General features: G+C 30.6%; 1 protein-coding gene across 4 annotated transcripts in view; it reads left to right on the plus strand.

Annotated features, from left to right (window-relative positions):
• LOC132759065 (CAP-Gly domain-containing linker protein 1-like) overlaps positions 1 to 17,865 on the plus strand; it is a 108,907-nt gene that overhangs the window by 904 nt on the left and 90,138 nt on the right. For all 4 annotated transcript variants that reach the window (XM_060750787.1, XM_060750789.1, XM_060750790.1 and 1 more), the window contains exons 2-3: positions 1,260 to 1,341; positions 3,503 to 3,558. In XM_060750787.1, coding sequence (XP_060606770.1) covers positions 3,505 to 3,558 — 54 coding nt within the window. In that variant the 5' untranslated portion in view covers positions 1,260 to 1,341; positions 3,503 to 3,504. The remainder of the gene's footprint in view (positions 1 to 1,259; positions 1,342 to 3,502; positions 3,559 to 17,865) is intronic.

Raw genomic sequence — 17,865 nt, forward strand, 5'->3', positions numbered from 1 at the left:
TACTGTACATTGACAGTTTGATATAATACCAAATTTTCTGCCATTAAAAAAACATCCAGATCAGATGGAAGGAAAAATCATGACTCATTGACCCCTGCTATGCTCAGCTTGTAATGTCCCGGGTAGGGCGTATAATTGGATTACACTTGACAATATATCAATATACCATACATGTGTTGTATTGGCATGATAAAAAAGATCCCTATATTTCTACCCTAATCCTGATTCCTGTGCCAGAGATTGAATTCTAGATCTATGCCTCTCAGAACTAAAAGAAGTTTTTTTTAAGATTCACAGCTTTGTTAGGGAATTATTATCTCTTTTTTTTCAAAAAAGTGGAATAAACTTACACATGTTTTTTAAAAATGAATAATTTAATAATGACTATTGCATCTAGTTGTATACAAGAATGTATATTTTGCTCACAAAATGGGGTAGAATCATGACCAAATTTTACATAAAAATATGACTTTACTTATCTCCTCCTCACTTTCTCTGAAGGCTTTAAGGTATTAAATAGAAAGTTTTGGTATATGTTTATGATTATCATTTACACTTGAAGGCAAATGAGCAGTACTCTGAGGTCAAATTTGGCCTCATTTTTCAATTAAAAATTTCAGATTAGTTTTTGTTCCATCATTTACTTATCTTTTGGAAAATTGATTTTAAACATCAAGTAGTTAATGGTGTCTACATGTACACATTAATTCCCAGGCAAGGGTATTTAATCATTGAATTTTATATAATCCCCAAGGTGACATAATTGTGTCCCCATTTTGACATTATTGTGTCCCTATTTTGACGTAATTGTGTCCCCATTTTGACTACTTTAAAGTGTTTGCAAAACCTATTGTTATTCCACTATCAAGAACTGACAGTAATGAAGTGCTGACTGTTTTACAAACAGCTTTTCTTTAATCCCAAGACATTTGTCCTTGTTTTTATAACAGATGAGCTGTGAAAAAAGGTCATCTTCAGTTATTGTAAATCAATAATCCATCAGCATTTCTGTATACATGTATATATAGATGTTACATGGCTATTTTTTTATCATTTTAATATTATTTATGCTGTCAAACTGAACAAATTGTCCATGATAAGTTTTTGTAATGTTTTCTTTGGAACATTTTAATTCTAATTAGTTGTATTGGAAAGTTCGATGTCAGGCATGTAACTCTATAATGGCAACAATGTGATTGAAAGTAATGTTTGAAGTTGGCTCACAGCTGCTACTGCTCATAGATATTGATGAATTCCAGGTATGTTGGACAGCTATACTGGGCTATTTCCTGCTTGCCAGGCATACACAGATAAGTTAATACTGCATCCATGGCTTGTACTGTAAGTATATTGATCAACAGTTACTGGTGGTTGGAATTCCTATGTAATGTTACAGTTTATTCTTATAAATATGAATAACAATTGCTGTATGTTTTAAATGTCCAGGTATTACACTCTTTCATTGTTTTAGATTTTGACTATATATGGAATTTAGAGGTTGAGGATTGTTATTGAAATATAACTTATCAATACAGGTGAGTTGCTGTACAGTTTATTTGTAAAAAAGATTCTGTTTCTTTTATTGTGTTGATTTTTAAAACAGAAGGTTATAATGGTAGTAAACAGAAAAAGGTACAGATCTGAAAGGTAAAAGATCAGATTATTTTTACAAGTTTGTGAAAAGGGAGATAGATTTACAGACTTATCCTCATTGAATCAGAACAGCTAATATTGTACATTTGTTTCATTTGAACTGATTCAACAATGATTTTATTTATAAACAAATTATGTTTGAATGCATTTATAGGATGTTAACATTCATATAACATATATGGAGGTTTATTATAGACCTGTATATTTTTTTCTATATGTATCACATGCAACAGAATAAAATGCTTTATTAAACTCCAGTGTGATATGGAAGGACATTATGTCAATTATGCCATTTGTCAAATATTTCAAAAGGTATCAACATGAAACTTGGAATATACATGTACTTGCTGACATCTTGGCAAGATGCAGTTGTCAGACATGGGGCATAATTCTAAAAGCAATATTTTTGGAGTTATGTCCCTTTTTAACAAAATTTTTAACAAACAAGCATTTAAATGCCCCATGCACAGTGCTGTTGCTTCTATTTGAAATGACTTATATCACATAAATGTTTTAGATTTGATATTATGCTACAGATATAAACTGATGTTCTATTAGATTGATAAAATAAGAAACAAATGCAGAGAAAGTTAGGGCTAAATTATTGCCTATATATAAATACATGCAACAAGAAAAAGGGGGTTAATTGTATAAAGTTGCCAAAAATCTGTCATAACTTTGATCTCCCTTGTAATTTGGTGGAGATATACTTTAAATAGTTTAAATATTCAGCTTTAGTTGTAGTAGGAATGGAAAAATATTTTCACTCATCATGCAGAACAAGTAGCAGCTAACTCCTATGAGCAGGCTTCATTTGAGCCGTGTCACGACAAAACCAACATAGTGCATTTGCCACCAGCATGGATCCAGAAAACCCTGCGCATCCGCTCAGTCTAATCAAGATCCATGTTGTTCGCTATCAGTTTCTCTACTTGTAATAGGGTTTGTAAGCGAACAGCATGGATCTTGATCAGACTGCTGCAAATTCTTGCAAATTTTTCTTTTAAATAGGAGTGGACAAGTGCAATTTACGGTCCCTAGAACTTGCATATTTATAATACTGGTTAATAATTAAGAAACCAGAATAACTTAATGGTACAAAATAATAAGAACTTAAATCATTGACGTGTTCTTTTCATATACCTTAAGAAAATTTAAGTAAAGTTACATATGGCCTGCTAAGTTTGCCCAAATTTTTGATTCTGTTTAATCTGAAACATTTTTTTACTTGTCTCAATGATATTTATAAGGTAAATTGGGTAAACTTTAATTTGTCCACGGTAGGACAACCTCGGCAATATGTACAATTGATTTTTTCGCCCCTGCAGTTTATGATCTAAATGTTAAAGTGTAGTGAATGAAGCCCCTGAAATACAAACAGGCATGTATGCTGTATTGGCAACAAAGATGTTTTCCTATCTATGTATGGTGTGACATATTTTTTGTACTAATTGACATCAAAATCTTTAATACATTGTGGTTTATATAGCAGAATAAAGAATTGGGTAATATAACATAACGTAATATATGATGTAATGTAATATAATATAATGTAATATGATGTAATGTAATATAATATAATGTAATATGATGTAATGTAATATAATATAATGTAATATGATGTAATGTTATGAAATATTGTAATGTAATGTAATATGATGTTATGTAATATAATGTAATGTAATATGATGTAATGTAATGAAATATTGTAATGTAATGTAATATGATGTTATGTAATATAATGTAATGCAATATGATGTAATGTAATGAAATATTGTAATGTTATGAGTTGTTATTTAATATGATGTTATTGTAATGTAATGTAATATACTATGAATTTTTATTGTAGATATGGATAGAAATCACAAGAACTGCCCAGATTGTAAAGTTGCAAGAGCTAAGATGGTAAGATTAAATATATTAACTTATAAATAAATCTATTTTCAACCATTATTTATTTTCATTGTGGTATAAGTGAGCGTATATATTTAAACATTTCTTCTGTTTTGAGATGTCCTTACTTTTGGATTCTGATGGTGACTATTACTTAAATAATACCGGTACTAATAACTTAATTAAATTAAACATGCCATGTGGAAGTTCTTCCAATGATGTTAAGTATGAGGACACCTTTCTATATTTTGAGATCTTAATACTGAAGATTTATCCTTATAACACCTATCCATACTTAAGTTCTACAATATTTTAAATTATGCATTGCTGATGAAATTTGATTTCCCCTTTATATTTTATGAAAACTGCAATACTCTACTAAGTTTTTGTAAAGTTGCTGATCTGAAAAAGTCATAAACCTATTGTCTACATAACCAATTTACTTTAATGAATTTAAATTTCAAGAGCTGATTTCTTAACATTGATTGTATTTCTTAAACTGAAGTTGAACTTATTTTAGTACAAAAGGAAAAGCCGTCTTAAAATAATATTGTGACACAAGTGTAAAGTTATTAAGGATTGGGTAATTCAAAGTAAAGATAAAGACCAAATCAAGAGGTCATAATCCTGTACATTTGGTCACAGTCTTTGATCTCGGACTTTAATTTCAAATTAACTTATGCCTTGCTATGAAGTTTAGGCATTTAACATTTTAATCCATATGTTGAAATTGAATTTTAATCTTTGATTGCATGACTGTGCTGGAATATAAGAAAATCACATGCATCTGGAATTATAGGAAATAAATTATGTATGTAAAGATTATTTAACTCAAATTGAATACTTATTAATGATACTTAAAGTGACATTATGCTCATTTTTTTCATTGACAAATTGTGCTGAATTGAACATATATTTCAAAAGATTAACTGTTATAATGGTGATTGACCAACAGTTGATAATAGAAAATGTTAAGGATATAATATAAATCTTCATAAAACATGAAAAGACAGTGCCCCACTCTTTTTATGAATTGAATATTACAAGTAAATTCTGATGGATATTAACAGAAATTCAAAATGAGTTATTGTTCATGTTTAGCAAATAAAAAAAAATTGAAAGGAATTATGGCAAATTCTAAAATTATTTTAACTTTCACCTGTTCACTCACTATATACACCTGGATAGAAAAATGTCACTTTAAACTTTTCTAGATGTTAGTTTATCATTGGACAGTATTTAAGTAATGTAGTACTCCTTTTAAACCAATGTTGTACCTTTTTTTTTTAGGTCTATTTTGTCATTTTGGGCTTGATTTAAACCAAAACTAAGGTGTTTTTTTAATTCAACAAAAGGGACCTTTAATACCAAACATTTATATATAAAATATTTGAAAGAATAATGATTCACTTTTCACTCTGCTTTAAAAGATATAGAAGCAAAAAGGACATAACATACTGGTATGGCTAATCTATGAATGAAATTGAAGTCATGAACATTTCTAGGGATTGTTGCAAAACATTTTTCTATCATAAATTATACTACCAATTAGCACGATGCTTATTTTAAATTGATTAAGTTACAGCTTAATTAGTTTTGTTTAATGGTACTGTGTAAAAATGAAATATCTAGAAATAGTGGATTATTCCTACTTTATAACTCCTCTTAGCAAGTAAATTCACAGGACGTTATTTAATTATGGACCCACCATATAAAAAACGCTTAATCTGCTCAATTTCTTTAATAATTTTTTTTTCATCTGCATATTATCATTTATAGAGGATATCAAGATGAATATTTGAAGTTGGTCAGCCAACGCTGAGTATAGAGCCTGGTCTGAGACTGCACGGATGTCTATCCTTACCTGGCTGAGACTATACTGGTGGCAAAATCTAATATATCACTTTAGGCTTCAAGCAGGTTACTTTCAGGGTGAATTAAGCTATTAAGAAAAACAATTGATGTTTACAAACCTTGGGCTCAAATCAAACTTTTCAGGGGAGTGCTGGCCTAGTGGTTGAAGTGTCTGTCTCTCAATCCAGGGATCGTGTGTTCAAGCTACGCTTCGGTCACAATCATGTTTCATGCCTCAAATGACACCTATACTAGTTAATTCCAAGAGGCAAAAAAATTGTGTTTAATCTAAACCAACTGAACTCTTCAGGGCAGACTGTTTTGTTTTCTGACATAACTTAGGTGGAGAAGTTGGAAGTTAGTTGTGGAATTTAGTGATGGTTTAGAAATCAGGTGCAGCCTTTCTGGAAATATGCTGAGGCCTTATAATAATAATAATAATAATAATAATAATAGTCAAAACAACAATTTTCTTTTTTTCAAGGTACTGGCTACATAAGTTAATGATGAGTGATGTTTTAGACGCACACACTAGTTTATCTTTTTTTCAAAAAAAAGAAAAAAGGGCGAAACTCTATAATTTTGATAACCATTAGGTGAATTTTATCTAGCATTCAATTTTTCCCTGTTAAATCTCACTCTATCATACATGTTGACAATGTATATCCCATCTCAAATGACAAATAAATGTTATCTCTAGGCAAAAATCAATTCTCTGTTGAAACTAAAATTGTTACTCTAAATTGATTTTTCAACCTGCTTTTGAGTAAACATTTCCGTTTTACTAACTTGAAAGAAAAACTGGTAACATACATTATTAAATGAAGAAATCCTGTGGCTTTAAACTGTTGAAAATTCTTTTGTCATTAAAACCAAGTATATTGTATACAAAAACCTGATAATACTGCAGTGGATTATCATTTTTGTTCCTTTTCAAATGTTTGTTATCCATTAATCAATTGCGTTGTGAATGAGCATTTAACCTGTTTACAAAAATTGTTCGTTTAAGATTTGTATCTTTGGATTTTTTTCTTCTTAATACGTCAACATGACCTCAAACTAGAGAGTAAAGGCAATAAGGATTTTAAAAAAAAGTATTAAATTTACAAAATATTTGCTTTTATTGTGCAATTATCTTTTTTTAAAGGTATTGCTTTTCCTTTGAGAAGACAAAAAAGTAATGCAAAATATTGTATTTTAAGCAAATGTACAAACAAAATATTTCAGTTTTTAACCAACTTTACAAACCTACTACTAATAAACTCTTCAGATTAAAGGTAAAAATAAGAATTAACTGGTGTCTGGTTCTTCAAATTAAGGTATATAAAAGAATCCAGAAAATCTGAAATAAGTTAAGAAAAATCAAATTGTTTTAATGGTTCAAAGAGAAGAATATACAAAATCTCAAGGGAAGTTGTAATTCAATTGACATGAATTGTAAATGAAAGAATGTAAGAAACAGACCTTGCAGTGGTTTAACGACTTTTTAACGAGATTTAATTTTATATTGTGATTCAGATATGTTTCAGCAAATGTGAATTTAACGATGACACTGCTATAAAAATGTACAAGTTTAACAATCAGTTATATATAATTGAATTACGCAATAGTCAGATTGGTATGTTTGTCTACGATGTATCGCCACAAGAGTGTCCCATTATCATCACTAGTATTTTTGTTGACACAGTAAACAGTCGCGACTACCTGTCGAAAGTTTAACCCCTCGTTGTATGCTACGGACAAACACTGATTTTGCCTCATGGTGGCGTGTCAGAGCGTCGCTTCATTAACTTTATTTTTTATAAGAGCGTGTTCTTTTTAATTTCGTCACCCATTAAGCGGAAATGTTTGAACATTCAATTGAAATGCTTGTTTTTCATGTTGTGTGTTAAATCTGAATTTCTTTACATGGATGTCATGTTATCACTTTTCGTTACCGTTTTTTTATCGCCAACAGTTGAGAGTTAATATTCAGATATATTTTTAACTGATAATGTTAGTGTTTACGAATTTTAGGAGAGAATATTATATTTATACATGAAGCTCAGGCAAAAAAAAATCAGTAAAAGAGAAACTTAAAGGATGAGAACTTGGAGAATTTCCTAGAGAAAAAATATAGTTATAAGGATAGGGATATAATTAGCAGTATTTTTCTGATTTCTGAAGGTGAGGATTATATTTTTTGTTATTATTAGTTTCATTTAATGTGATGAAGGAAGAAAGTAGCTGCTGGTACACAGGGGATTTGAAAAGAAATATGGAAGTTAATATGTTCCTTATCATACACATGCGTTTGTTTTAAGTATAAGTTTTGTTATACTTTCATTATATGATAAGTATAAATAAATTCAGCAATACCTGTTGCTTTCAATTCTGCATGATGTTTTTGTGGAAATTCTAAATGTGATACAACTATTTCCATTGCTGAAAGAGATAAAGTTTTTCTTTTCCATTCTGTTTAAATTCTTAACAAGTGACTATATATGAATTATAATTTGACACACTGGGATAATGTGGAAAAAGAGAAGAATAGTATTGCAACAATATCAGCTTTGTTGTAATAAATAAAAAAAAACTGAACAAAAAAGGACACTCTACTTCTCATCAGAGAAAATTGTCTTCTTTGACAGGAATCACTTGTTTCATCATAACACTTTCATTGTAGTCAATCTTCACAGATTTTTTTCTCTTCTTTGATTTTTATTTCTTTTCCCATGGCCTTGATAACTTCAGTTGTCTTCGTTGTTATTGATCCTGATACAGAATTAGGGTAAGTGAAATTTGTTGTTGTTTTTTTCGTGACGAGTGTTTTGTTATTAATTAGGCAGAATATTTTCGGGACTTTTTTTCCTTTGGAGGGATTGTATTCAATCAATTTGACAGGGTAACATTTTGCTAATTGGATTCTAGCGATTTTGGCTAATAATAAAAGTATTTTGATTTGTGGGCTGGAATAAGGTGATGGACATGGAATAAATTGTCACACTTGTATGGCACAATCAAAGCTGGGTTGATGGTATTGATTGAATTTTTGAATTGTTGTAGAAAAATAGAAGTGACAGAAAGATATGGACTGTGAAGAGGAGGTGATTATCTGTGGAATTTTAATGTCCTAGAATACATATTAAATGATGTACAGAGTAAATGATGTTTTTTTTTTTAAAGTACAAATATAGAATGAAATATTTAGGTAATTTAATGATCAATATAGGGAGTTACATAAATTGTGTTCACACAATTTGGTTTAAGATTGAACTATCTGATATGCTTTTCTGGATGTCATACAAGTTACATTCAAGTTAAATGTATTCAATTTGATTAGTTATGAAGTGAACTTTGGACATTCAATATTAAAGCGCTGCTCGCAAAAAGTTAAAACTTCGATAAAAAACAACCGACAAAACAAATCATACATAGACATAATGTGAAGTAACATATCCCTGTTGGTTAATATAAAGTTTCATATCTATGCCATTTAGTACTTGGATAATGATAAATGATACTGAATGTAAACTTGACCCTTCTTCAACATAGAAATGTTAAGACAGTGTACCTATGTAAGTAAATTGTATATACATAGGTATTAAGATATACTGGTGTTGTCAGGTTTGTCATATATATGCTGTACCATATAATACCTGAACAGGTATGATACTTTGGTATTTATTGTACATTCTCAAATTACCTAATAACCTTTTAGCCTTATATATATAGTGCTTGTGCATCCTTCATAATATCACTTATAATGAAATTTAACTATCAAAATAGTAAGAATTGTAAATTTGAAATATTTTTTGAAGAGATGTATTTCTTACTAAAATAAATTGTGTCAAAGAGCTTAAGAGGGTATTTGGTTTTACCGGTATAACAGTCTAATTCCTTTTAGAAAGGAAATTGTTAGGCAGTCTATTAGAAAATAAGGATATATTTTATAATTTCTCAATATGTTTTATTGTTACTATATCTTTTGAATAATCAATTAAATTTAATGTAGAAGATAATATTATAAGAAGTAGAAAGAAGTTTATAACTTAGAGGGTAATATGTAAGGATAGTATCAATATTGTTTATGTCAGCTATTTTAATATGATATAAATGAGCCTCGTCACGACAAAACCAACGTTATGCGTTTGTGACAAGCATGCATCCGCGCAGTCTGATCAGGATCCATGCTGTTCGCTATCAGTTTCTCTATTTGTAATAGGGTTGGTAAGGGGAATAGCATGGATCCTGATCAGACTGCGCGGATCCATGCTGGTCGCAATGCCATTATGTTTGTTTTGTCGTGACGCGGCTCAAATATTTAACTATATGCCACAAAGATTCTTACAGTAGCCATATGACAGAAGACGTATGACAGATATGATCATAAGTGGCCCTGCATGATAAAACCTAACATCATACTTTATTATCTGGTATAGGTACTTGCATTTAGATATGTTATCATGTGTACAGGTACTCCTACATATAGACCACACTAATGTTTACTGTGTCAAGTATACTTGATATATTCCAACAGTCAAACCTGCATGTATAAATACTGTCATTAGTGAATATGACAATTGTCATGGTTTCTCACTAAGACTAGATTTTTTATGGTAGAAAATGATATATAACATATTGTCAACACTGTCATTGAATATCAAAATGTCTATATATATCTATAAATCATCAATATTCAACATTGGATTCAATTTAGAATATGATTTTAAAAAACCTCTCTACTTTTTGTGAAGAGAGAAGTCACTTTACTCACTAACTTTTTCTTGTCTAGCTTGAATCCTGAAATTTATTTTCAGTAAGAAATAATAACAAAACAAAACCCTTGCATTCTTTCAATATGTTGTAGTTCTGTTGACTAAATTAAGCAGGCTTTACACCATGATGACAGCATGTTACTTCAAATTGTTTTCACTTTAGAAGCCATTTTAAAAATTCAATTTATCCTTGATAATTGACTTTCAATATATTTTTCTGTCAATCATGGCTCCTTAAATGTTTCACTTCTGTACAGGCATCAGAGTAGGGGAATTGTATGAGTGATCACTTACACTTCTTGATCAAAAGGTCCTGGGTTTGAGTCCTATAATCATGGACAGTCTATTGATTTCCTTCATATGACAGTACTGTAGTGTAAATGGGACTACCTGAGTTCCTTTGAGCCATGATGTAAGATGCTATGAGGATATTGATGGATGAGTGGTGTAGTCATCCCATATCCTGTAGTGAAGTCTTTCAAGATGCCCATTTTGCCTATAAAAGGCCTTCTCATAATCTTGTGTCAACTTCCACCTGTAGAGCAACGAAAGGTTGTTCATTATAATACTTTAGTTAAATCAGTCCTAAGTTATGTTAAACACCATCTCTACAACAATCACAAATCTGACCTTCCTATTTCCTCTAATATATTTAAAATCTCCTCAATTTGTCAATAGTTTTACATTTACAGACAAAATAAAATGAAGTAAGAGGGTAATTTTAGTACAGATTGATGGTTTAAGTTGTAAAAGGTATTATGGTAAACAAATCATATATACTTTCTTGTATAGCTAAAATCAAGAGCTTTATGTAGCAATGGTCTGTAATGATGGTTCATTAAAGATGAATAAAACCATGGTTTTATTTCCAGCTAATGGACATTTTGTATACAAATACGGCTCTTAAATTCACAGCTAGAATTAAGTCATTTTAACATTATACAAGGAAAGTTGTGATAATCTTTAGACCATTGGTGTAACTATTTGTATAAAAATAAAATCAGTCTGTTGAAGAAAGGGATATATAACGGGTGATGGATAATGAAGAAAATTCTGGTCATGCAATGGAGGTATATTTTTATTTGTTTATTATTTGTTCTGAAAATTTTGTCAGTCTTTTCTAATTACTTTTCATTACAGTGGAAAACTGACCCCCTCCCCCTCCCCCCACCCTGAAAATGCGTAGTATTATGGCATGGTAATCCTAGTTAAATTGTAAAAAGCAGACAATAATTAAATAACTGAAATATTGTTATCAAGTACATGTATTAGAGTCTAATCGTTTACTTGTTTATTTGGTAAAAAATACATGTTTTTTTAGTGTCATTTCTTCAAGGTTTTGTTCTGTAAATGGTTAATAAAGCATTAAGTGCATTTATTGGTTGTCAGAATCAATTAACAACTTGCATATGATGTTATCTTCCCATGTGTATATCTCTTTCTTCTGTATTTTTTTACAAAAAAAGAAGGAATTTGATACTATTGGGGTAGTAATTAATAGAAGAAATGTAATACCCCCTTGAGCTAATCAATCTTTGTCACTGTGTATGTACATGGGGGCATGGCATTCTAAATGGCCTTATTGTTAAATTTTTATCCTGACAACATGAAAACTTTATTACAATAAATTTTCAAATTGTTTTTAAATGCTTAGTAACTACATGATGTTAGTAAAATTGACTTTCCAACTTCAAATTTCATTCCAGTTTTAAGAACAGTCATAAAATTTGTGTTAAAACCTATATTGGCAGCACTGAAGATGCATTATTCAGACATTCTATATTCGTGAGGAATGAAAGAAAAAAGATTATTGTTTTAAATAATAAAAAAAGATTAAAAAATTTATGCCGATGTTTATAAATTTGTTTCCCAGAAATTCATTATTAAATTCTAATTGTATTTCTTCCCCAAAAAAAAAAAATCATTTATAATAACAACAGTCTGCAAAATAATTAGACTGTCTATCTATTATTGTGTGAAAAAAAAGTAAAAAGTTTTTTCCTTTCAGTCTGAATTTTTAAAATTTTTAAGTTAAAAAAAAGCCCTTAGCCCAAAAAAGTTAAAAAAAACTTTTTAAAAATTTTTTTTTAGTTTTCTTTTAAATTTTTTTTTTAAAATTTTAAAAATTTTAAAAAATGTAAATTTTTTTGAAATGGGGCTATTTTTTTTTTAAAAAATCTTCCCTCAAAATGGGTGCCCCAAAAAAAAACAAAAATTGGCCAATAAGCAAAGGGGCGAAAAATTATAAAATTTAATAATTTAACAAATGAGTTAAAAAAACTTTTTTCCAAATTAAAATTTTTAGGGCCATTTTAAAAATTAAAAAATTAAATCTTAAAAAAAAAATGATTGTTTATTTTAAAGGGTTGGGTTGGGAAATTCCCCCTTTTTTTTTGGGGAAAATCCCGCAAAAAAAAAAAATTTCAGTCTTACAAAAGGGTTTATTTTTTAAATTTTTTTTTCTTTTTGTAAATTCCAAAAAAGAGTGTGGGCTCCCAATATAAAACTAAACATCAAAATTTCAAATTTAAAAAAACAAAAACTTTTTTAATTTTTTTCTTTAAAAAATTCTACCAAAATTTTTTAAAATTAAGTCATAAATTTAAAAATCTTTTTTTTTCCCAAAAAAAATTTTTTTTTTTTGGGAAAATTTTTTTCCCTTTAAAAAAAATTTTGTTTTTTTAACAGAAATTAAAAAACTTAGGTTTATTTATAAAAATTTTTTGGAAATTTTTTTAAGGATTTAAAAATTTTAAAAAAAAACCATTTTTTGCCCAGTGGTTTTCTAAAAATTATATTGCCCTTTTTATTTTTGCTTGGTTAAAAATGTGATAATTTTATTGGGTGGGGGTTGTTTATTTAAAAGTTAAAAAAAAATTTTAAAATTTTCCAACTAACCTTTTTTTCCCGGAAGTCATTTAAGGCCATTAAAATGGGATGTTGAAAAAAAACATACCTTTTTCTGGGCGGGGAAGCTTAAATAATGAAAAAATTCGCCATTGGGTTTAAACCCTAAACAAACCCTTTTCCCGGGAAAACTTTAATTTTAAACTTTTTTAAAATTCCAAAAGGAATTTTTTTTTTTAAATTTTCCAACACAATCGAACTAAAATAAATTTGTATAAACTATAGATCCTTCCATCAAGCTTACTGTACCCTGAAAAGCTTCCTCACATGTCAAAATCCAATTCCCTGATCAAACCCATAGTGGTAAGGGGCTAGTGCTATATAATGTTGGCAACCTTACCAAAAGATAGGGAAAAGAGATGAGCCTTTGTAGACAGGTGGTTCCATAATGTTGATAGGCTATCCTAGGTATAAATGTCATTCCAGAAACAGTAAACAGGTTTAGAGAAAGGTTTTAACAGGTGGTCTTCCACTATTTGTTAACCCTGATCTTTACTAAGAATATGTACTGACAGACAAGGAAAGCAAAGTTCTGTTGCTCTCATCAATATACAATTAAAAATATGGTTTCATATTTAAATTCTTTCAGAGGTTCAACTATATGTTGATATTTTATTTTGATAAAGTAATCAACAAAGCTTTTATTAATTGAGTGGTTTAATAAGGTGTTTCATTTATTTTGTTTTTACATATTTTATTATTAGTGGGCTACAATGCTTTTCACCTTTGACAAGTTAATGAGATTTAATGGGACAAGTTACTTAAAGGCTAATTGTTTAAAAGATAGAGCAATTAATAATATATGAGCCGCGTCACGACAAAACCATCATAATGTGTTTGCGACCAGCATGGATCCAGACCAGCCTGCGCATCTGCGCAGTCTGATCAGGGCTTACCAACCCTATTACAAGTAGAGAAACTGATAGCGAACAGCATGGATCCTGATCAGACTGCGCGGATGTGAGGGCTGGTCTAGATCCATGCTGGTCACAAACCCACCATGTTGGCTTTGTCGTGACGCGGCTCATATGTCATTATAATATGACTGATTATCATTGACAAAATGTACTGAGTTAACAGTATATTTATGGTCACACAGGGGAGGTAATTAATTATATACAAGGATAAAGATTTTTTTTAGGAAGGGAAGGAACAGGCAAAATAACTTTCTGCCTCATTGTTACCTATATTCATGTGATTTAATTGACCAGTTGATTAGAAAAACACCTTGAAGGTATTTACTCCTCCACAATGTCTGCCCTTTTATTTTCACATGTCATGTTTGCTTACCTTTCCAGGTAAATGAATACCTGAACTGGCAAAACTGTTGTTTATTTTAGAACAAAGTCCAACCCAATCTCTGACATTGTCACAAAAGATACCACTTAAAAGATAGGATAGTGATCACAATTTAGATATCATAGTTGCTATTGTAATGTAACCCTATAAGGTTGTTTGGTGGTTGAGAACATAATTATCCTGACCTCAAATGACATACCATGACCAATCAATGTAAGGTTAGAAGTCAAATAACACATAGATATCCTGAATACAAAAAATAGCACGAGTTTAACAGTGTTAGATAGTTTTAACTTTATTGTTTTGAAAGGTTACAGTGAAAACTAAGAAAAGATAATTTAAGAATTGAAAAATGAATAGATAAGATTCAATCCTGTTGCCTATTAAGAAAGTTATACTTATTCTGGTTTTTGGATTAGAAAAAAAATGAAATGCAAAATTGAAATAATATTCAAACATGGAAAGATATAAGGTTGCACAAATTTCATGACACCAGTTTACAGATGATATTCATTTCAATACATTATCTGGGATCTTGAGTTATTAATTTTGATAGGGATATAATTACTGCCAAAGTTTTAGGACCATTCTAATAATTTACCCAGTTTTTATATGTAAATGAAAGATACTGTGTACAAAATCCATACCATGTGCTCTTTGTTCTGTTTATTCTGAAGTGAAAGAATAATGTTTTTGTGACAAAGATCCTGTTTATATTTTGATAAGAACTAAAACAAGACACTCCGGGGTTACAGTTACAAGATTTGGTAACTCACTGCACAGACGCTATTAATCTTGTGCAATTATATATAACTGTTGCACATGATATGCATGTTTCATGTATACAGGTGGATATTGTATGAGCTCTGCTAAGACAGTGATGTTTTTATTCTCAAATAATTAATTTCTGTGTCAATTATCTCATTAACTGTACCTACAATGTGCTCTCTGTGGTCTGCCAGGTTTCTGTCAAGATCATCTAACACTTGATTTATTCTTCTCTCAATCATAAAACACAAGCTTCCGATTATTTATAGATTTAATTACCGTAAAATAATTAATAGGTTTTTGGGAAGTGGTTATCTGTGTCAAATTTTGAGATAGTTTTAGAATTTATTTGTGCCAGAAGAGTTGAGTGCAGAGGTTAATGGATTATAAGAGGATTTTGAAAATTTTGCGATTGTATTGAGTAAGTTTTTTCCTTTAAATTTGCAATTTAAGCATTTCTAACATTTTTGTACTTTTCAGACATACAATCATATCAGACAGGATTTCCTACTGTTTACACTGGTTTACACTGGTGCTAGACAACTCCTCTGACACCCACTTGTCTAACAAGTCGTGTGCATAAAATGACATGATTCCTGTGCACCTTTTATGCGTGAATTTACATGCTTTAATGATGATGATTTCATTTGTATGAAAAACGAGTTAAATGAAAATTCTTTGTAATTTCTTTTCGAAATATGATTTATATGTAGTTTGCAAGAAATGGAATCAAACACTGGCTGGGAATCTCTAGCTCTCAGTTGATTATTCAGCTACAGTAGAGCCTCATTACAGCCATGGTCTTCACTGAAAAATTGTTTTAATTTACCATAGTAACATTGTAGATTGAAATGTTATTCTGTTAATATACATATGAAATATGCATAATTAGCACAATCATCACAGGGATGTAATCAAATACTTTACTAAGAATTATTAACATCATATAGTTCATTGCTGGACATTTACAACTGTTGTATTTTTACACGCTTTATTTAATGTCTGTTTCGATAAAGGTATAGTACCTTCTGTTTGGAACAAATGCCTAATCAATCCAATACCAAAGTCATCAACTGCAGATGGTAGGGATCCTTTATCATATAGGGGTATATCCTTGACATGTTCTATGTATAAGTTATATTGTAACATTTTAAATGATAGATTGAGTTCATGGTCTGAAGCCAATAACATTATTGTTGATGAACAGAACGGCTTCCGTAGGAAAAGAAGCACAACTGATCACATTTCATCTCTTGTTAACCTAATTGATACTAGGAAGAAAATGAAAAAAAGTACTTTTACAGCATTTATCGATTTTCGTAAAGCTTATGACCTAATCAATCGTTCTAAGTTGTGGAGTCGATTACAAGTTACTGGTGTTTGTGGCAAAATGTAACGAGCCATTAAGTCTTTATATTCATCTTTAGCATCATGTGTTAGAATTAACTCGTTCACTACTGACTGGTTTGACGTCCACTGTGGCTTACGTCAAGGCTGTGTTTTATCACCTTTACTTTTTAATCTTTATATCAATGATCTTGCGTTGTATTTAAAGTCTCTTAATATTGGTGTAACAATTGATGATGAAATTGTATGTATACTTTTGTATGCTGATGATATTGTGCTACTTGCAGAAACCGAGCGTGACTTACAATGTTTATTAAATGGTCTACACGATTGGTGTAGTATAAACGACATGTCAATAAATACAAGCAAGAGTAACATTGTTCATTTCCGCCCAGAATCCTGTACTAGATCAGATTTTGTCTTTAAATGTGGTCATGATACGTTAAGTTATGCTGATAAATACAAATATTTGGGAATCGTTTTGCATGAGCATGTCGATTTCAATGTTACAGCTAGGATGGTGGCACAAAGCGCTAGCCGTGCGTTAGGTTTACTGATAGCCAAGTGTAAGTTAGTTGGAGGGGTTCCTCATAGCGTTTTTACTAAATTGTATGACTCTGTTGTATGGCCTGTTATTGCGTATGGGGCTTCCTTATGGGGTCATAAGTCATATTCTTGCATAAATGCTGTCCATAATCGAGCTATGAGATTCTTCCTTGGGGTGGGAAAATATACGCCCAATGCAGCAGTTTCAGGAGATATGGGTTGGGTCCCACCTTTGGTCCGGCAATGGAAATCAGTGGCCATTTTTTGGGTGCGCCTTTCCCAAACAAATACTTGTAGACTAAATAAACGGATTGAACTTTGGTCGTTGACAAAAGGTGCTCCTCAATGTAAAAATTGGTTTTATCATGTCCAAAAGCAATGGAATGAATTAAATCTTGGTATGTTTTGCGACTTGTCTTCACCCATTGCTAAAACTTCCTTTGTGCGCCAGGTTGAATCTTTGACTATGGAGGGATTTAAGGCTGAATGGATCCGTTCGGTTAATTGTACAGTGGGCCCGTCAGGTAGGGGTCTGAATAAGCTGAGAACCTATAGAACTTTTAAGCAGGAACATACGTCAGAAGAGTACTGTAAAATGATCTTACCCCCTAGGCATAGGTCAGCGTTTTGTAAATTTAGGTGTGGGGTAGCCCCTATTCGTATCGAAACGGGTAGGTACGAGAATCTGAGATTAGATGAACGCCACTGTCCTTTTTGTAATGTACTTGAAGATGAACAGCATGTTATATTAGACTGCCCAGTATATGATGATTTTAGATCAGAATTAATCTCTAAGGCTGTGTTGCACGAACCTTCTTTTATTAATTTTAGCAAAGACAAC

The sequence above is a fragment of the Ruditapes philippinarum genome, unplaced genomic scaffold, assembly GCF_026571515.1.
Source record: "Ruditapes philippinarum isolate M1 unplaced genomic scaffold, ASM2657151v2 ctg2709_1_1_1_1, whole genome shotgun sequence".
Lineage (NCBI taxonomy): Eukaryota > Metazoa > Mollusca > Bivalvia > Venerida > Veneridae > Ruditapes > Ruditapes philippinarum.